This window comes from Fopius arisanus, unplaced genomic scaffold, assembly GCF_000806365.1.
Source record: "Fopius arisanus strain USDA-PBARC FA_bdor unplaced genomic scaffold, ASM80636v1 scaffold00041, whole genome shotgun sequence".
In the NCBI taxonomy this organism is placed as follows: Eukaryota; Metazoa; Arthropoda; class Insecta; order Hymenoptera; family Braconidae; genus Fopius; species Fopius arisanus.
Genome location: NW_011887780.1, coordinates 951,023 through 972,070, shown reverse-complemented (window position 1 = coordinate 972,070; position 21,048 = coordinate 951,023). Strand labels below are relative to the sequence as shown.

Here is a 21,048-nt window from a genome sequence, read left to right as displayed (position 1 = left end):
CTGAAATTTGAAAAATTCGAAATTTTCAAAAAAGTATCAGGGTAGCATGAAAATCGAGGAGGTATTCACTGAAATTTGAAAAATTCGAAATTTTCGAAAAAGTATCAGAATAGCATGAAAATCGAAGAGGTATTCACTGAAATTTGGAAAATTCGAAATTTTCAAAAATGTGTCAGGGTAGCATGAAAACCGAGGAGGTATTCACTGAAATTTGAAAAATTCGAAATTTTCAAAAAAGTATCAGGGTAGCACGAAAATCGAGGAGGTATTCACTGAAATTGAAAAATTTAAAATTTTGAGAAAGTAATACTCACCCTGTCGAGTGGTCCCTCTGACAGCGTGACTGCTACTGAGGCAGTTACCGAGTCAGCTGATGGGTGGACACCCCACCATTGGGTGCAGCCCCCTCTTTCTCTTGGGGTGAGTTACTACAATGCCGGTGGGGTCACTCAAGCCCCCATTGAGCGGCTCAGTTCTGGGGGAGTACCCCACCCCAAGAAAAAGAGGGGGTCGCACCTAATGGTGGGGTGTCTACCCGTCAGCCGACTCGGTAACTGTCTCGGTAGCAGTCTCGCTGTCAGAGGGACCAGTCGACAGGGTGAATGTTATTTTCTACTTTACAAAATTGGTATTCACTGAAATTTTGAATTTGGCAATTTCATTTTGGCAATTTCAACCTCTTCGATGTGCATGTTCTCCCGATTCATTACCGAAATTGTAATAAAAAAAATTAGAAAATAAGACAATTATATCGACAATAAATTAAAATCATATATTAAAGTTATTATTAAATTAATCTATTAAAGTATAATATTTCCCATAATTTTAATGTTTAAAATAAATCTTATACAATTCGTAGAATCGTTTACATATTCATTATTCACCCATAATATAGTTATATATTTATTAATAAGGAATTAACACATATTAAAAAGGGAATGAACACCTAATAATAAATAATTTAACAACTCCACTTGATCGGTAATTAACGGAATAATTAATGAGAAAAAACGGTGAAATTCTATTATATGAATCAACAGATTTATCTTGTCGATTGCTTCAAAGGCGAGGAAAAATAATACAAATCATTATTATTATTATTATTATTATTTCTTTTTAATCGATTCCTTATCAAATATTTTCTCCCTTATCACATGGTACAATTCATATTTTCATTTTATCAGAGTTGATGACTGTCTATCTCTATGAAGATTTGAAAGTCGATTTTATCTGATCATCCTCTTTCTTAATGTCTTTTATCGATGATTGAAACATATTCACGTACATGAAATCAAGTACACAATCACAGTTTCAAGCTGGTCAATCAAAATTGTTGTTTTCTGTGATGATACCACATTATTTTTGCTCCCATTGATAATGAATTCTTTATTTCCTTACCACTCGCTAATTATTTGTGGAATTGGACGTGAATTCATTAAAAATCGGCAATCGTTATGAAGAAAATTGTAAATAAAATGGAAAATCTTCTTATCTATTTAAGAGTCACCAGAAATTTAGAGTTCTCTCCGATTTTTCCACACAATTTTGAATTTTAAATCGGCATTCGGAAATTTCTATGACGTCGCGAGATAACGATTTTTGAGATTTCTGAAGAAAAATCGAGATAAAAAATTGGGAAAAATTCAGGATTTCCCAGTGTTTATGGGCGAGTTTGTGGGGGTGAGATCGAAATGCGTTTTGTTGTAAACACTGAGGAGATAAGGCTTTGGATATCGATATATAACGAGTAAACCCGCGGAAATACAATTAGTACTGTTTCGGGTGTCCGAGTATGCGTGTTCACGGGATTTTCGTCGTCTTGTCGACGATTTATGTGGGATTTAGTAGTTGTGCTGTTATTTCAGGTATTCAGGTTCTATCATGATTTATGTGCCGTCGAAACGTCGTAACGATTTTTGTGAAAAAAAAACGATTTTTAATGCCGACAATGTGAAATTTTTTTTAACAATTATTTGATAACGAATTAGTTCATTTCTTGAAGAGCAGTTCGGGAATTTTTTTTGGGAAATTCTCTGCATTCGTAATTTATTAAAAACTCAATTGTATTTACTGTCCAAATTTGGAAATGAACCTGAAAAATTTAGTCTCCATTAAAAAACGCTGATTATTAAATAAATAAAAAACTCGATTTTCTTAAATTTTCAAAATTAATAAAAAATTTCTTCTTTTCAATCGGAATTTAGCTCAAATTTATTAAATAGAATACCAAATAATTATTTTTAAAAATTGAAAATAATAAAAAATAACTAATAAAATAATTATAAAAATAATTATTTGTTATTGTACATGTATATAGGATTATTTATTGAAAAGTCTCGTGTTGGTATATTTTAAATATATAATATAAATATATTTAAAAAATCTAACAACATTTCTGGGAATAAAAAAATAATAATGATGTTATATTTATTTTATCGTAGAAGAATTAAAGAATAAAATGCACGAAATAATATTAATGATATTAATAACAATTTTATTGATGATATTGATAATGTTGACGAAATTGAATGACTGAGATTTATTTATTTTTCAATAATTATTGTATTAAATAATTATTGCAGATATTGCAGCTGGGACAGACATTTTGAAAGCAGATCTCTTGGCAAATGAAATAATCCACTCTGCAAAATCAGGAGGTCAATCTCTGAGTTTCACACGTGCGCTAGGCGATTTAATTTTGCCCACAGAATGGCAGAGACAGGATTTTGCGACTTTCGAGGGAATCAAAGCGGGAGTCATGTGTACAATCTGCAAAGCATTTTCAAAAGCTGTTCTAACTTTGAGACGAACTGGAACACCTGCAGACACAATTCAACATACAATTGCTAATGTCTGTACATTATTGAATATTCAAACGAAAATTGTATGCTATGGACTTGTCAGACTCAATACCGTAAGTCTAATATATTTATTGCTAAAGTTTAATATATTTATTACTAGATGATTTCGTTATCATTTATCGATCTGAGTGTTGCTACTATAGTCGACTGGTTTTTTTTTTCGTGATAAAGAAATTCCAACTATTGTTATCTGTCATTGAATATTTCGAATCGTTTAGATTAAAATCACTTGATGATAGCTCCACTTATTGCTTCGAGGCGAAATACTAATTACCAGTTTGTCATTATTTTATTATTGATTGTTGTTCATTTTATGTTGACCCCTTTTATCGGAAGATGTCAAATGTCAGTTGAGAGGTTCAGAGATTTTTTTTTTAGTTTCTTGAAATGTTTATAATTACGCAAGTCGGATGTGTTTAATCGTATCTTTGATAATTCTGTGATGATGATGATTGAAGATGGAAGGAGAGGCCTTGACATTAAAAATAAAAATTAAAGAGAGTGCGTAGGACATTTTGCCTTGGGAATTCTCGGGCAACAAGTGATGGATTTATCTGAAAATGCGTTCAAGAATTTCTTCACTTGATCGGAACAGAATGAAATTAATTGAAAGTCGTTTGGAGAAGATGAATAATTTTAATAATTATTTAAAAACGCGAGGTGGGAGCATTTCAGACGCCATTACCAAACTGTCTTTTTTCTCAATCTTCACAAGATGGCAGTACCATCGTGCAATCCTAAGGGAATCTTTATTCACTAGATAATCCATCCTGCCTCCAAAATCAAAAAAATATTTCTATAATTAAATTAAAATAAAAATAAAAAAATAAAATTTTTTGCCGAGCATTTCAATTTTTTTTTTCTCTTCACGTCTCTTACAATTTGAACACACATCAATTTTTCGAAACGATAATTAAGATTTAATTTTGTATAAATTCATAATCAGATTCAAAATAACTAGAATTAATTGACAACAATTGAATTTCTTTAATTCCAGCCAATACTACTGCATATTATCGATAATGACCCCACACTGAACCACAATGACGTCTGTGGACTCATCCTTCAGAATCAGCAATGCAATCCTCCGCCTCCGAGATATAACTGGACGGTTGAAATTGATAATAGCTCACCTTTGGTTTTTGACGTAGAGCCATCAACAGAGAGCATTAAAATTCTTCAGATAACTGATATACATTACGATCCTCTTTACGAGCCTGGTGGCAATGCAAATTGCGATGAACCCACCTGTTGCAGGCGTGGACAGAATAAAACTGGAGGCAATGACAAATCGGCTGGATTTTGGGGAGATTTTAATAACTGCGATGTTCCATGGCACGCAGTGCTCGATGCCCTAGATGAAATGAAGACTCGACATGGCGTAAGTTATTTAATTTAGATAATTAATTCATTATTTTTATTACATATATTAATTGACTATATACATATATAGTATATATGTAATATATATGTATATATAATTAAGTGTATGCACATGAATATTTAATTAAGTATTCATGTGCATCCAGATAATAATTTTGTAACTGATCTATAATTTGATTTTTTATTTTCTTATCTATTTTTGTTTAAAAAAAGAATCATATGATTATCACTATAATCAGCATTTTTTGCTTGGATTTGTTATGAGAATATGGAATAACAAAATTATTTAATAATAAACAATAAATTTGATAATTTATAGGGAAATCATGGAATAATTATTTTTAAAACATGGAAATTATTCTTAAGTCGATATTTTATTTAAATAATTAAAATGTTTGGTTGAATTTCAGTCTGGATAGTTTTGGTTGATGATCGGAAATTTTGCACTTTTGATTCAATAATTTTTAATTAATTAATAAAGAGATAAAATATTTTTGAAAATCAGGTCGTGAGAGGGACACGACAAGAGGAAAAAAATTATAAAAAATCATGAAAATTAAATGAAAGCCCTCAATCATTTTTTACTTATCAGTACTGATAAGAGTATAAATATAGAGGAGAATGGAGGATAGATAAATGGAAATTAATGATAGCAAATCTAGGCATCAATTTGAATACTCATGGAATTTTTCTGAATGTTTCAGGATGCGGATTTGATTTATTTCACTGGTGATATTATCGATCACGGAGTTTGGGAGACGTCTCGTAGTGCGAACAGCCGAAGTCTCCACAAAATTTTTAAAAAGATGAAGGAGACTTTCCGAGATCATCCAATCTATCCAATATTTGGAAATCACGAGCCGCATCCGTTGAATCAGTAATAGACTTTGGGTTTATTAAATTAGTGAAGGTTCTGGTGGATTTTTCTAATTTGTTAATATTTTTCTAGGTTCTCGCCTGATGATATTGATGAGGACAATTTGTCCACTAAATGGCTGTACGAATTATTAGCTGATACTTGGATCGAGGCTGGGTGGCTACCTGAATCCACGAGAAATACTATTCTTCAGGGAGGATTTTACACTGTCTCCCCGAAGAAGGGCTTCAGAATTATTGCTATTAACAACAATGTGGCATACATATATAATTGGTAAGAATTCCTAGACTGATAAGATTTTAAAAAAAACTAGAACTCATTCTCTTTAAAAAAGGAAAAAATTTTCTATAAAATTCCAGTGGGTTTTTCTTGAAAATTTAATGAGTTAGGGAAGACCCGGGCGAAATGGGACACGAAATAAAATTGAATGCCGGTGAAATTGGCGCCAAAAGGGAAAAATCGATCGTAAAAATCCATTATTCAATATTTCACTTTCTTCAGAATTTTTGTTAACTAATAAAATAATGTTAGATTACCAAATAATTTTACGATTCTGAAAAATAAAAAAAAGCAGGACAACAACAGGATAATCAAAAGAAAAAAATTAAATTCTCAAAAACACTGGGACACTTCTAGATTTTTCAGCATTTTTCGACAAAAAATGAAGAACGACTGGGCATGCGTTAAAAATGTCTTTCTATTATAATATTATAATTCTTCTCGATTTATTATAATTTATCTTCATTGTTAAGGATTTTCCACATCCATATAGCCATATATGAAAAAATTCGCATTTTTTAAAATTATCGATGGGATTGAGATAAAAAAATATGACGTTTTAGTAATTTGTTATTTAATTGCTCACGAAGTTTTATAATAGTGCAATGATTTTCTCAATTCTCTCTATAATTCTGTGATAAAAAAAAAAGTTTATAAAAAACTGGATGATCTAAAAAATTTATCAAAACTTGATTTATCTAAAAAAATAATAAATGTTATGATTATTAAAATGAAATTGACAGGTGGATGATGTACAAACCGAATGATCTGAATGGTCAGTTGAAATGGTTGGCAGAAACATTGCTCGATGCTGAAAAAAATGAGGAGATCGTGCACATCCTTGGGCACATGCCAGGGGGTTCCCCGCACTTCCAACACACGTGGAGTCGAGAATATCGAAAGATCGTTAACAGATTCGCTCACATTATCGCTGCACAGTTCAATGGACACACCCACAACGACGAGTTCAATTTATTTTATCATCCTGATAATAGATCCAAAGTAATTAATGTCGCTTGGAATGGTGGGAGTATAACTCCGTACGCTAATCTCAACCCTAATTACAAGGTCTATCAAGCAAATGCCAATACATACGTGAGTATTTACTTTCTTTATTTTATTTATTGTCTTCAGGAGAAATTTAACTCAATTATTCATTGATTACGATTTCAATAATCGGTCAGGATAAATTAAGATGAAAATTAAACTATTGTTAATGTTATTTTTTATAAAATTACTGCGAATTTAATAATGAATTTGTTTTTTAATAGATTTAACGACTTTAATTAACGACTATGAATGAAATTTTATTGAAGCGTCGGCTGTAATTAAAGGAATGTAGAGTGGAATTGAATTTTTTATTAATTATTAATTATTAATTTCTAATTTTTTATTAATTATTTTATTTTATTTTATCTTGACCGTAAGATGATTATTAAAATTGCAATGAATACGAATGATACGAATGGAGTCGATGTTGATTTTAATTTTAATGATTAATTTAATGATTTATGATTGATTGATTAACAGGAAGTGGAAGAAGTAGAGACTTGGCTCTACAATTTGACAGAAGCTAATTTGACACCGAGTCAGCGACCGCGTTGGCAGAAAACTTATTCATTCAGGGAAGAATATGGTCTTGATAATTTATCGAACGAGACTCTTCACGATTTAATTCTTGATATGACTCGGGGTAGAACGAGTCTGGACTCTTATCACAAGTAAATCATTGTGGAATGGACAAAAGATAAAAGATTACGAGTAAACTGCAGGAGTTAATCTTAATTATAATTTTCAGAAATTTTTATAAACATGCTGAACCTGAATTGGCGAAGGAATGCGATTGGGAATGTCTGCAAGATCACGTTTGCACAATTGTCACTAGCAGCAGTGATGACAAGAGTCAATGCCAGTACTTTAGAAGTCAGAATGAAAAACGTTCACCCTTGCCTAATTTAGGAGATCTCCCATCCATTCCATCAATCGCCAAGGACAAAATTCTTGGGACGAAAATCTTGAAGAAATAATACTTGGTAAACGTAGGGTATCACTCCACCATGCCCGATTTATTCCTAGTTTTTTTAGAACACATCGTCTTTAAAGACGAAGGTTTACCTCTTTCTCCATTATTATCCATGATTGTTCTTAGAAATAATAAAATATTCAGTATTTATAAATATATCTTTTTTTCTACGATGTTCCTATTGGAAAGCATTGACTAAAGATTTTTCTTGTTTTAAAATGAAAAAAAAAATTTAACACTTAAATTTGTTACGTTAACAATGATTAAATAACAGTTAATTTTAGTTTACTTAATCCTGTTCTGACTGCAACTCTTCTCTGATATATTTGTTCTGATATTTTTAAATGTATTTTTATTTTTATTATTCAGATATTATTCAAATATTATTCAAATTATTCGAATATATATTGTTGTATTATTCCAAACGATAACCGAAGGAATTTCAGGATTGAAATATTTCACTAGATAATTTCTGTAATTTCCGATTTTTTTCCACCTTTTCCACTAAAAAAAAATCAAATGGCGAAATCGCACGGAATTAAATATTAAAAGTCTAATTTTTTTATTAACAAAATCGAATGCTTTATTACGAAATAAAAAGGTCCTTAAAATTAATTGTCATGACGACAATGGACACAATAGTAATTAATACTGATAGGTTTGAAATGTTCATTGGTTCACTAAAGTGACGACCGAGCTCGAGACAGATTTTTCGTCTCTTCGTTTTATCGGTAGAATCAACGAGACTATGAGGCAAACTGTAAAAGAATTAATTAAAATAATCAGTAATCCGATAATTGAATTAACAGCTGAAAGAGGAGAGGAGAAAACCCTTAAAATAATAATTAAACTAATTACCTATGAGTTGAACTATAGTACTACTAATGAAAATGACGCAGTGATTATCGATCAAATGTCCCATCAGTAAATTTCCAATGACCGATCCGATTCTTCCTAGTAAAACTCCAAGCGATGATGCTGTTGCTCTGAAAATAAAATAAATGTAAACAATTATGTAATTGGGGATAATAATTGTGAGAATTTACCTGATCTGCGTGGGGTACAATTCTGTTATCACTACGAGAACGAGAGCTGAACTGATTGATAAGAATCCCTCGTAAATTGAGGAGAGGATGAGATTCTGCGTTGACGATCGAACGAAAAATAGTCCCACTGTTACAGCCATTGCGACTGTAGAAGAAGAGACTGAAAAATTTATTTAAAAAATGCAGTAGAGTAACAGAACATGGAATCACGTGTGAAAATGAAAGAAATCGAAAAAATCGGTAAGGGTAATCGTTCGTAAAAATCGTTAAAGTTCCTTGAAAATTTATTAAAGGGTCGCAGTAGGCAACAGAACATGAAATAACTTGTGCAAATGAAGAAAATCGGAAAAATCGGAAAAATCGGTAAATACAATCGCCCGTAAAAATCGTCTGATTATCTTAAAAATATATTCAAAAGTTGCACTAGCCCAAGAGAAGACGAAATAAGTGAAAATTACCGAAATCGGTAAAAATCGGTAAATGTAACTTTAATGTAAGGTAAAGAAAAAATTTTTTTCTCCATCACCGAATGAATTTAATCGATTAGCGATCGCCGAACGATCGAAAGTGAGTGATAACCAGTGGAATACTCACCCAAGAAAAATTTAAATCCTAATTTATTTACAAATAATGGCACCAGGAGATTTGTTGGCAAACAGGCAGCTCCAAGTATCAACGTATGGTGGAATACTTCAGTGGGAATATTCGGCAAACACTTGCTGACGTTAGCCTGCGATGAGAATTGAATCGAGATCAGTTGTAATTGAATTAAAATTCTGAGATAAACAAATTACAATTATTCAAATACTCTAGGTGTTCTTACAGTAATTGTCGAGTTTTCTGCGGGAATTGCGCTGCAAATCCATGCACTTTCATTCGGAAACATCTCTTCGAAGGCAGCGAGTCTTCTAACCAACTCTGGAAACCACATGGTGAAGGAAAAGAACGTCGATGCAACGCAGTACCAGAGAATACAAATGAGTAAAGTCTGTGTGAGGAATGGAGGTCTAAATAATTTCCCAGTGTTCCTCATAATGTCCCGCAGTATTTTCTCAGCTTTCTCACACTTTGAAGATTTTTCCGACGCACTTTGGTTTTCCTTCAGCTCCAAACGCCGCCGAAGATCGTCCAGACCGTTATCTGTCAATTTTTGCTGCAATTTCCATTGGAAAGTTAATTAAACTAATTATTTTACATTTGAAGGCTTCAGTCATTCATTGTTCACGTTAACTCATTCAATTTGAATAATTTTTTATTCTCAGACTAGTACTGAAACTGAAACTCAAATATTCAGGGTTTAATAACGTAAATTTTTTTTCCAGGTGTTCATCATTGCAGGTGTTCATCAATTTCCAGGTGAGTTCATCATTATTATTGGCAGTTATTCGTTCTCTTAAAATTACTCACCAAAAAAATATCGAATGATTCTCCAGTATTCTGCGAATGCATAACGTCCAACGCTTTTGCGAGATCTGCATCTTCTCCTTGTGCTGCCAAATATTTGGGGCTTTCTGGAAATGTCAAAAGCCAAATTCCCAAGGCCGGTGCCAATAATGAGTACAAGAAGACGAAAAGATTCCATGAGTGAAAGAAAAAGTAATCGGTTGTGTACGAGACATCTAGAGGAATTATCAAATATCCAAGAACTGAAAAAAATCATTATAAACAAATTTATCAATATAAATAACAATAATATAATAAAATAAATTTAATAAATTTGATAAATAAATTCATAAATATAAATTTATAATATTAATGAATTTCATAAATTTCATAATATAAATTTATAATATTAATGAATTTCATAAATTTCATAATATAATTAATTAAATTTTATTTAATTAATTTATTCCACAGGTGTTTTTTTTTTCAAGGGGTTTATGACTTTGGTAATGACTCAGGTATGACTCTAGCGTAAAATGATGGATTTGCATAACTCATGTTGTTTATTGGTAAATTATCTCGCTGGGAAATAGTATGAGGTGATAACGAGAAAAACAGATATTTTTTACATGAATTGAGAAAAGTATTACTCAAAATAGTTTTTTAAGGGATTGCTTCCTTATTTCTTCATTCTGGAAATATTAATCATGAGAAGTTTTCTTTTGACAGGAAATTTTCCCATTAATTCTCCGAATTTTAATAGTATTCCGAATTTAATATAATAATAAAAGTGAATATGTAATAGTTTAATTGATAATTCAAAAAAATTTATGCGTTTTTTAAACATTATAATGGATATATGAAAGTATTTTGTAAAATTGTTAATTAAAAATCGTTATATGTTGATATGATTGGTGTTTTTTTTTTTAATTAACCGTTTTTTTTTAAAATTATAAACTCGATATTTTTTTCGGGTTGAGTTCAAAGGAATTGGGATTTATTTATTATTATAAATAAACATAATTCCATTTCGGAGTCACGAAATTGGTGGTAGGAGTGGACTGATTCGAAATTTTAATTGTCAAATGATTTTTGTCATTAAATCATTATATTTTGATTATATTTATTATTATTATCATTTAATATTTTCCTCTGCCCGAAGTTCAGAATTGATTTTTTGATCTATATAATAATACAGGAATTTTTTTGTTAAAAAGAAGAAAAATTCTTAAGCTCTTGTGGTATTTCTATTTGTTTATATTTTTTACGCAATTAAAAGTTGTCCAACATTCCAGGAAACCCAGAGGAGTCGGTTTTAAGACTCTGATAATTTACACGTGAGTTTTTTCTATTTCCACTATCTGCCTTCAACATTATACATGATATAATAACTATTGTCTTGGAATGTTTTTCAAAAAGAATATTCTCCACCCAATCATGGGATCAATAAAAAACTTTAAACCTTAAATTTTCAAAAAAATCAATTTAAAATTTCAGAAAAAAAATTACTCCTCAAAATTATCGAAATTTTCGATTCTAATTTATTTTCAATTTCCGTATAATTTATTTTTATTTTATTACAGTTTTTTTAATCATAAACTTGTGCAATAAAAAATTGTTTTTAATATCAAAATGCACTTTTAAAAATTTCAATCGTTCACTGAGAGCAAGTACTTTTGAATATTGAAATGTTTGATTTGAATTTACCATAAATTTTCGTAGAACCCTGGACTCAACGATTGTTATAAATTCTGATAAACAAATCTCTTGAATTACAATTACAATTAAATAACAATTAAATAACAATTACAATTAAATCAATAAAAATTCGAATTTTCGATTTATACTACACCGGAGTTTTTTGACTCATCGAAATAATTATGAAAATATTAAAAATTAATTTTAAACAGTTGTTTAAAAAACTCACCAGGCAATGCGATCGTTCCAACAACCCACGCTAATTCCAATGTGCACAAAACTTTTTTCCTGAGAATCGGCGGTTGAAATTCTCCAACATACGGATATACGATTGCATTCTGAGCAATTAATCTATAACAATGAATGGAAAATGAATTAATTATTTAACTGATCAATGAATTACTCAAGCAATTGATTAATTAACTGATTAATTTATTGATTGCATGCCTGGACTTACGAAAATCCACTGAGAAATTTGAAGAATATGTAACCCCAGAAGTTCGATATCAAGGAAGAACTCATTTCAAATAATCCTTGAGAGAATAATGCTATCACAAGGGCGTATTTCCGTCCATGCAAATCTGCTAAACACCCCCAGAAGTAAGACCCAACAATCATCCCTGAAATAATAAAATTATTAACAAATTAAACACACTTTCCTCCATCACTCTCCGAATAATTAAATAAATTCTAGATTAAATCCATTTGCAATTCGCATAATGGAAATAAGATTTCAAATAATAAATAGTCAAAAGAAAGAAATGTCTTTGCAATAAATAAATAATTGAGTGTATAAATAAATAACTGAATGAATAAAAATTAATGAAGACAAGAAATTTAATTTGAATTTATTGACGAGGGATTTTAATTACTGATTATTTGTTTTTTAATAGAAAATTTAATAAATTAAAATAAATTTAATTACGAAAGTAAAAGGATTAGTTAACAATTAAGGAATTTAGTGATTTTTTCAGATTGTTGTTAGGGGTCAGAAACTTTGGGGAATTATTGAATGGGAAAAAGTAAAGATGACGACGAACTTGAACATCTGCAAAATGATATCACGAAGATTTAATCATTAGATTGATTACTCAATTGATTACCTGAAAATGGAGTTGCTGTCATGAGACCTTGATCCATTGTTGTTAAATTAAAATCACACGCTGACGCCGGAAATATCAGACTTATTCCATTTGTTGTAAAGCCGGCGTTTAACAGAATTAATGAATTTATCACTACCATTTTAATAGTAAACTTTCCAATCCCTGAAAATATAAATAAAATAAATTCAAACGAATTTTAGAATATCCTCGGGAATTTCAGAACGCAATAAATTACCAGTTAATCCGATCGCTGTGTCAATGATATCTTCATCTGTTGACGCACCTGAAAAAATTATTTTGCAATAATAATTAACCGTTTTTTAATAATTAAATATTTATTTTAGAATTTATTTATCACTGACCGTTCGGTTGCTGCTCAACAGTCATTTTATAAAAATTATATTTTGCAAAAATATAATTATTTTCTGTTGGTTTTGTTGATTAAAAAAAATTGATGATTACTTTAATGTGTAATTAATTATATTTTTATTAAACTCTAGAATTTGAATTTTGTTTTTTAATTTGAAATTTATTTTGGGACGAATTTTTGGCGCGGTTTTTTTTTCGAATATTTTCTTCACACTTTAATTAATTTATTTAATTTTTTATTCGTGGGGTTTTAACAGATGAAAAAATCATTAAGTCATTTCACTTCACATGACGATTGCACTCTGCCTGACGATTTTTTCGACTGACGTACGATTTTTTTCCTCTCAGTCATTCCCCGCAATGTGGAAATAAGTGATAAATAGAAAATGAACAAAAGTAATTATTTCTCGGTGATTATCGTAGGCCGTTTAAAAATAGATTTTTGAATTTAAACCAAAGTTGCCTTTGACGTTGGCAGGAGCAATAAATAATGAAATAGCATTGGCTCTCCAATAGACTCGATAACTGAAGTTTTCCTTCTTCACGATTATTGACTAATGGGAGATGATCGCTCGTTCTCTTCCTTTTTTGTCTTCACGTGGTTCTCGGGACTTCCCCGTACTTTCTGTAAACTTTTCAGATGCGTGATAACACAAAAATTATTCTCCATTTTCAAGTGCGTGCGGTAATGTACAACATTGAGAATTTTGGAAAGTCAGGGAATTATTATTATTGGATTTTTAGAGTAATTTTTGAAAATTGAATTGTGTTTTGGGTTTGATTTTGAATTTTTAAGGGGAAAATTTAAAATTTAGTGAAAGTTTAGCGGATTTTTTTCGATTGAAATTAAATTCCGAATCGTTTAATTACAAATAATTGCAGGGAAATTGCAGACAATTTTTTTACCTTCAAAGAAAAACATTAACAAAGCTTAGATAACAATTTTTGAATTCTGTAATGAAATTCCGTGGAAAATTAAAGAAAATTAAAGAAAATTAAAAAAAATTAATTGTTTAATCTTTTGAGTTTGATTGAATAATTATTCCCTAAATTGTAATTTACCCAGAAATTTCGAAACTCTCTCTTCATTTTTATAACAATAAAACGTTGAATCACTTTCAATTTAAATTAAAACAATTAATTTGCAATCAATTAAAATTAATAACCACAATATTCCATTGAAAATCAATTTTAAAAAATCAATCCGATCGAAATAAATTTCTCTCCAACTCCCATTTAAACAAAAGTTAAATAATAATTTTGATTTCACCTTGAAATGTCAATATGACTCGAAATAATTTTTTTTTAATAAAAAACATTCATCTATTCACTGATGAATTTATTTTTCGTGATTGCGTTTTATTTTCCAAAAAAATCTATTAGCAAAGACAGAAGTTTATAAACATTCCTGATTATTTATTCAGTTGTAAAAATATCTCACAATTAATATTTTCTGTAAACAACTAAACTCTGGAAAGACGGAGATCTGTTGATGAGATCTGTCGAGTACTTGTTAAGTACAACATTTTTCATGAAGTCATTAATATGTTTAAACATATGCATAAGCTGATAGCTGTAAGTCATCAATTATTATTCCTGAAACGTTCCCAGAAGTAACTCGATTGTCACAAACAAATAAAAATTTAACAATAGACAACCGTGTGGGTATAACAATAGACAGAAAATCCAATTGCACTAATGATTTGTTGCAACAAATTTATTTGTTATTTCAAACATTTTTATTTGCGTTCCTCCTAACATTGTTTATACAATAAATCTCAACATCTAACACAGAAATTAAATATTCAATTCAATTAATAATAACAATAACAACATACCAATCCATTAACATTATTTATAATTAATTATGAATTTGAATTATAAATTCTGTAGAGACAGATTTAATTGTTGCAAAAATTGTTGCAAAAATTTATTATTTTCAGTTTAATCTTTAATGTTCCGTTGACACCATAATCATTAATTAATAATATTTCTTGTATAAAATAAATAAACAATGGAATTTATCATTTCGATTAATTTTTTTATTTATTTCTCTGAAAATTCTCTGATGAAATATTCATGATTAGATTAGTGTAATCTTGATATGTAATTATCCAATTGTTTTTCAGGTAAATCAAGTGGTAGAGGGGGTATTGTTAATAAATGCATATTTTACCATTACGTAATTAAAAACCTCCCCCTCCCCCCTACCCTATCGAAGTCATTGCGGAGCAATTGAAGATTCAATTAATCCCTCAGTTGAATTTCGGTGAAATGCCGATCCAGTGATCCGCCCTGAGAATTAAAATCGTTCTCGGTAAGAAGATTTATTATTTATTTATTTATAATATTTATAATATTTTATTTATAATATCAGTCAATTAATTCAGAAGGAATAATTTTGAATATTTTATTTATAAAATTAAAATTATTTATTCTGCATTAGTTGACTGCGGTTAATATGGAATGTTAATTAATAATCAATGTAAACAATAATTATGTGGATATATCATTTTTGTGTGGACACGTGTGACGAGAACGTACGAAAAAAAATTGAAATGAAAAATTGAATGAATGTGAAGTTTAGATGTTTTGTTTAATATTTTAATGTTTAATCAGTCTATGGTTGTTAAGAAATATTTCATTTATGAATTATTATTATTTTTTCAGGTGCTTATGTCGAGTCACAAGTGGAAAAGCGAGAGACTGCGCACATTTTCCAGGAAAATCGCAGATTGAGGGGATTTCCACACGTTCGATGGAATTCTCTTAGTTAATTAAGTTTTTTAGTAGAATCTTTAATTGTGATGTGATTTTTTAATAAATAGTCGGTTAAAACCTTTGGAATTCCATGACCTTTGTAATAGGTAGAGAAGACGTGAGCGATAGAATCAGAAGAAAATAAACGTCCAGAGATTTCTGATATGATTTGAAACGGGAAGTCCTCGATTCTGTTGTTGGAGATTCTCTTCTAGATTATCATCTCCATCAGAACATCTATCAGTCATTTCAGATCTGTCCTCTGCCCTCTAAATATTAAATCCGAATCAACGTGTTCTGTTTAAAAATTATTTTTATCTCAATTCTTTTTCTCAGCACTCAATTAATTTAACGGAATTATTTAATCTCAATCACTCAATTTTGAGTAAAAAAAAAAATCAAAAATCATTTACGTTTTGGGGACGAGAAATTTTATTAAAAAAAAAAAAAGTTTTTTTTTATTTTTTATTTTTTTTTATAAATTTTTTTTTCTCATTCTCTGAGAATTTGATTATTTAAAAAAATTGATTATTTAAAAAATCAAAATACTAGTTCACAACAAAATATTTTCAATTATAAGAGCCGAAATTAAAAGTTAAATGAAAAAAAAAATATATTATTAAAAAACGGGTTATTATCATTATTTAGATTAACCCCCAGATTAACTCCCCCATTAAGTAACAAATGAAATATTGTTTAAATAATTTATATTTAATCTATTGATGACAGAAGATTTGTAAAAATGTTTTCCCGATTTTTTTGAGACTTGCGAAAGTTTGAGAAGACATTGTTTATTCTTCCCTTCGGAGTATCAGGTCAACAAGATGTTGAATTAACTTGCAAATATATTTCGAAGTAAATTTTTTCATAGGCAATAATTGCATGCGGTTGTACACTCGCAATTGTCGCTTATCGTCCTCATAGTGCAATCGAGTATTCAAGCGACAACACGAAAATATCATGCAGCCTACCGCTCTTTTGTTTGTTATTCTATCAATTTTTATGGGATACGCCTGGACTGATAATAAAGGTAATAAACATTAATAAATTTATACTAAATACTCAATAAAAAACCTAGCGTTTTTAACTTAAGACTTGTACTTCCACTTTTTTCCCCAATAGTTTTCAATTATTTCCCCTTTTTCTTCAAAATTTATTTGATTTATTTTATTTTATTAAAAATATATGAAATTAGAAAAATCAGTTGATATTCTATTAATTTATCTATTTATTAATTAACAAACAAGTGATTTGTTGAAATTGATTCCATCGAATTGATAGGATTTTTATTTGAATTAATTTGTTTATTGAATGGATTTTTTTTAAGTTGACACGTCGATTGTTTAATAATTTTATGATAAATAATGAGTTATGGGGATATAAAAAATATCTAAATGTTTTTATGGGGAGATTTTACGGTTTTTAGAATTGACGGGAGTTCTTTATCAAAATTAATGTCAATATATTTATAATAAAATGGATAAACATTCAGTGGAATAAAAGCATAAAATAACAAATAAAAATTATTTATAAATGTTCTACTGAAAAATATAGCGACAATTATCCTGAGGAGAAAATAATCAAAGTTTATAAACAAATTGTATCCATGACATAATTTTTTCATTATTAACATTCATGTGAATATTCAACAATTACTAGTTTCAATTTTTACATACAACAACCAGGAGAAGCTCTTATCAACAAACATTGCCTAATTGTTTCAATTGGGAGAGACATTCAACTGATAATGACAATAATCTACTTGCAAATGAGTCGATAATTATTTTTCTGATAATTGTTCATCGGCGAACCATAAATTACAATAACAATTTATCAAAATTTTAATCGAATAAAAAATTTATGGATTTCTCGAAAACATTTTTCAACATTTTCACAACTAAACGGCATTTTTTAAACAAAATTACACTAACAAATTGCACACGTGCAGCAAATGTTTAGTTCATGAATTTTTTACGAGATAAAAACCCGCGATTTGCACTCGGATAAATAAATTAAAAAATGAGATATAAAAAATAATGAAAAATAATAACAAGTTGAATATTAATTTTATGGTAATTGTAATGTTTAATTCATTTATAATTCTCTCTCACTCATTATTTATGGCGAATTATTGTTTTTTTTATAAATCCCGCAAAATGTCTCATATTTTTTCTGAGGAAATCTTTTTTATTTTCTATTTAACAAAAAATCTCCAGAAAAATTCAAAGAATGCTTCACGTTAATTAATCGTCATTATTATTATTAATGATTAAATTTAAATGTATTTATAATATTGAAAACCATTGTTTTAAATAATTTAGATAAATAAATGAAACAATTAATTTTATATCTGTATGAAACTGTTACGCTTGACGATTAAATGAAATTAAATTAGTAACAAAATAAGTCGGACAAATAAAAAAAATTGTGAGATCCATGAATGTTTATAATTTTAATATCGATGACATAAATTTCAGAATTATTCAATTAGTGTCATTAAATTATCAAAAATAACAAGACATAAACAATTAAATGAAAATTCGTAGATTATATAAAAATTGCCTCAAATTAATTGAATTAAGTAAACAAATTGCATTCTAGATGCAGATGCAGATGAAGTGAGAGTTTTTTCGCGGGAAATTTCGAAATTGGCGACGACCGGTCATTTTTCCGCCAAATTGAAAAAGATAATTGATAAATTGGCATTCCCTAAGGATTGGTATGAAGACCCCCACGTGGTTTTCGATGAAGTTGATTATTCAACAAGTTGTAGTGCTTGCAAAGCTTTTGCTGCAAGTTTCATCGAATTGACAGAGAATGGAACATGTGCGGAAAAAATTAATAAAGCACTCATTAAAATTTGTGTTCGCATGAATATACAGACTGAAAGCGTTTGTCGTGGATTTATAGAACTAAATGCGGTAAATATTTAATTAACATTATAATATGAATTCATAACTTTTTTCTCTCAAACAATGATCAGTGTAATTAATTATTAAGTAATTTATACACAAATAAATTTAAACGTAAATTACGACTTCAATTGGGGGCTGAAAAGTTTTTTTTTTTAATTACGTAATTATATGAATTATGATTATATTAACGTAATTATTTATAATTGATGATTTGAAAGAAAATTACGTTTATGTAACTGTTAAATAGATTTTTTAAAGCCGAAAAAGATTATTGCTGATAATTCATTTATTTGAGAGAGAAATGCATTTTTACATTAATTTTATTAATTCGCATTCATTTTATTAATTCATATTAATTTCATTAATTCACATTAATTTCATCAATTCACATTAATTTCATTAATTCATATTGATTTCATTAATTCACATTAATTTTATTGATTCACATTAATTTCATCAATTCACATTAATTTCATTAATTCATATTGATTTCATTAATCCACATTGATTTCGTTAATCCACATCAATTTTATTAATTCACATTAATTTCATAAATTCATATTAATTGCGTATTGAAATCATTAAAGTTACGCGTTATCAAAGCTATCGATAAATATTTGAAAGACAGCCGCTTAAAAATGTAAAAATCAAAGTCCAAAATAAATAAAACAATAATGCAACTAATATGTAAATATTTCAAACTAACAACTCTACATAATATAAAGAAAGACAATGCGGAAAAGGAACATGTGCTCACATTTTTTGTGTAAATGTTGAATTTCTCTGTTGACAGCCGGTGTTCACCTGGATTGTCCAGCACAATTCAATAGTCACCGAAGACGATTTCTGCGCAGTTCCTCTGCAAAACTCTGATTGTGGGTCTCTACCTACGAGATTCGAGTGGACAGTGAAGATTGACGATAACGAGCCGAAATTACTGGACAAAAAGCGATCGAATAGTCATTTTAAAATAGTTCATGTATCAGATATTCATTATGATCCACTGTACGAGCCCTTTGGAAATGCCGAGTGCGATCAGCCCGAATGCTGCAAAAGGGGACAGGGAACATCTCCACCTGGAGCAGCACCCGCTGGATATTGGGGGGATTACCGATCATGTGATACCCCCTGGCACGCTGTTCTTGATGCTCTGGATCACATAACCAATACTCATTCGGTGATCTATTAAATAAATAATTGTGCTGCAGTCTCTAAAAATTTATGAACAGCCCAGACTAAAAGAAAAAAAAGAAAGAGGATTGTGTGATTGTTAATTATTACGGATTGTGCCATTAGTATGAAAATTTATAATTCTTTTAGGACGCACAATTTATTTATTACACTGGTGACATCGTGGATCATGGTGGATGGGAGACAACACGTCAAGGGAATAAACAAATTATATTAGATGTTTATAAGACCATGAAGAAGACATTTGGGGAAACCCCCGTGTATCCTATCATCGGCAATCACGAGGCCAATCCTTTGAACATGTAAGACTTCATTTTCAGTTATAAAATCACGGGTGGAACGATTTTTGCAAGATCTCTCACTTTCCAAATCTTGAGGAGAATTATTCAATTATAATATCATGGAAATAATCATTAGAAGATTATCTATTTTTTTAATTTTATCGAATGTTTTAATTTTCAATTATTACTGTATATATGTCTCGTATCTCAAAAAAAATTTTTCGAATACAAAATTTTCCAAAGAGAACTCTAATTTTAAAATTTTTGACATTTCAATTACTCAGTCTTTAATTTGGGATTTGAATTTTGAGGCCGAATTTTTTAGATATTTCTAATAATTCGTTCCAAGATTTATGAAAGATTTTTTAAAATCAGAAATCGTTCTGCACAGGAGATCAATTGGACTGGATTTGTTAATCAGTGAAGATATTTTCAGATTTGCGCCTGCAACAATCGATGATGAAGAAATATCAACAAAGTGGTTGTATGAATTATTAGCAGATATTTGGATTGATTCTGGGTGGCTCCCAGAGTGCACCAGAGACACAATCCTCAAAGGCGGATACTATACGGTTTCTCCGAAAAAAGGATTTCGAATAATTGGACTTAACAATAACGTAGCCTACACCAGCAATTGGTAATAAAAATGAAAGAAAGAGAAAAATGAATTTTCAATCTGCTAATTCAATTTTTTGTTCAGCGCCTTTTTTCAAGTTCTTTTTCAGGGAATATCTTGGAATCGAAAAAAAATATTGAAATTTTCATGAGAATGTTGAATGACGAATTAATTTTTGCGCGGGTAAATTTCATATCGACTCATGACGTCAGTCGATTCATATCGACCTATATCGACTCATGACGTCAGTCGATTCATATCGA

The 21,048-nt window shown here is 29.5% G+C and overlaps 4 protein-coding genes across 6 annotated transcripts in view; 2 read left to right on the top strand and 2 right to left on the bottom strand.

Annotated features, from left to right (window-relative positions):
• The window catches only part of LOC105266814 (BTB/POZ domain-containing protein KCTD3), a 5,578-nt gene extending 5,245 nt beyond the window's left edge, over positions 1 to 333 (bottom strand). Inside the window, exon 1 of the mRNA XM_011305242.1 lies at positions 315 to 333. The gene's annotated coding sequence lies outside the window, so the exon portion shown is untranslated. The remainder of the gene's footprint in view (positions 1 to 314) is intronic.
• Positions 334 to 1,763: 1,430 nt separating this feature from the next.
• Positions 1,764 to 7,577, top strand: LOC105266812 (sphingomyelin phosphodiesterase). The gene is made up of 8 exons (XM_011305239.1): positions 1,764 to 1,865; positions 2,583 to 2,914; positions 3,859 to 4,242; positions 4,949 to 5,121; positions 5,194 to 5,394; positions 6,144 to 6,495; positions 6,931 to 7,121; positions 7,199 to 7,577. The coding sequence occupies exons 1-8, from the start codon at positions 1,793 to 1,795 to the stop codon at positions 7,425 to 7,427; spliced, it is 1,935 nt and encodes a 644-aa protein (XP_011303541.1). The 5' UTR covers positions 1,764 to 1,792; the 3' UTR covers positions 7,428 to 7,577.
• LOC105266813 (synaptic vesicle glycoprotein 2C) lies at positions 7,477 to 13,111 on the bottom strand. The gene is made up of 11 exons (XM_011305240.1): positions 13,016 to 13,111; positions 12,889 to 12,936; positions 12,654 to 12,815; positions 12,008 to 12,170; positions 11,780 to 11,901; positions 9,877 to 10,115; positions 9,293 to 9,622; positions 9,064 to 9,199; positions 8,470 to 8,629; positions 8,282 to 8,409; positions 7,477 to 8,181 (listed from the first exon to the last, which is right to left on the bottom strand). Exons 1-11 carry the CDS (start codon positions 13,038 to 13,040, stop codon positions 8,093 to 8,095), a joined length of 1,602 nt encoding a protein of 533 aa, XP_011303542.1. The 5' UTR covers positions 13,041 to 13,111; the 3' UTR covers positions 7,477 to 8,092.
• A 111-nt stretch (positions 13,112 to 13,222) lies between these two features.
• LOC105266811 (sphingomyelin phosphodiesterase) overlaps positions 13,223 to 21,048 on the top strand; it is a 9,541-nt gene continuing 1,715 nt past the window's right edge. The window contains exons 1-8 of one of the 3 annotated variants that reach the window (XM_011305237.1): positions 13,223 to 13,698; positions 15,152 to 15,339; positions 15,693 to 15,889; positions 16,654 to 16,812; positions 18,384 to 18,703; positions 19,491 to 19,874; positions 20,018 to 20,190; positions 20,606 to 20,806. In XM_011305237.1, coding sequence (XP_011303539.1) covers positions 16,743 to 16,812; positions 18,384 to 18,703; positions 19,491 to 19,874; positions 20,018 to 20,190; positions 20,606 to 20,806 — 1,148 coding nt within the window. In that variant the 5' untranslated portion in view covers positions 13,223 to 13,698; positions 15,152 to 15,339; positions 15,693 to 15,889; positions 16,654 to 16,742. The other 2 variants (XM_011305236.1, XM_011305235.1) reach the window with 2 other exon arrangements.

What these genes read in the sequence shown, in the direction of transcription:
- LOC105266812 (XM_011305239.1), top strand. Translation starts at nt 1,793, where the DNA reads ATGCGTGTTCACGGGATTTTCGTCGTCTTGTCGACGATTTATGTGGGA. An exon ending in GTGGCATACATATATAATTG is followed by an intron (nt 5,395 to 6,143) that starts GTAAGAATTCCT and finishes TGAAATTGACAG; the next exon opens with GTGGATGATGTACAAACCGA. An exon ending in AAGCAAATGCCAATACATAC is followed by an intron (nt 6,496 to 6,930) that starts GTGAGTATTTAC and finishes ATTGATTAACAG; the next exon opens with GAAGTGGAAGAAGTAGAGAC.
- LOC105266813 (XM_011305240.1), bottom strand. Translation starts at nt 13,040, where the DNA reads ATGACTGTTGAGCAGCAACCGAACG. An exon ending in CACAGCGATCGGATTAACTG is followed by an intron (nt 12,816 to 12,888) that starts GTAATTTATTGC and finishes TTATATTTTCAG; the next exon opens with GGATTGGAAAGTTTACTATT. An exon ending in GACAGCAACTCCATTTTCAG is followed by an intron (nt 12,171 to 12,653) that starts GTAATCAATTGA and finishes TTATTATTTCAG; the next exon opens with GGATGATTGTTGGGTCTTAC.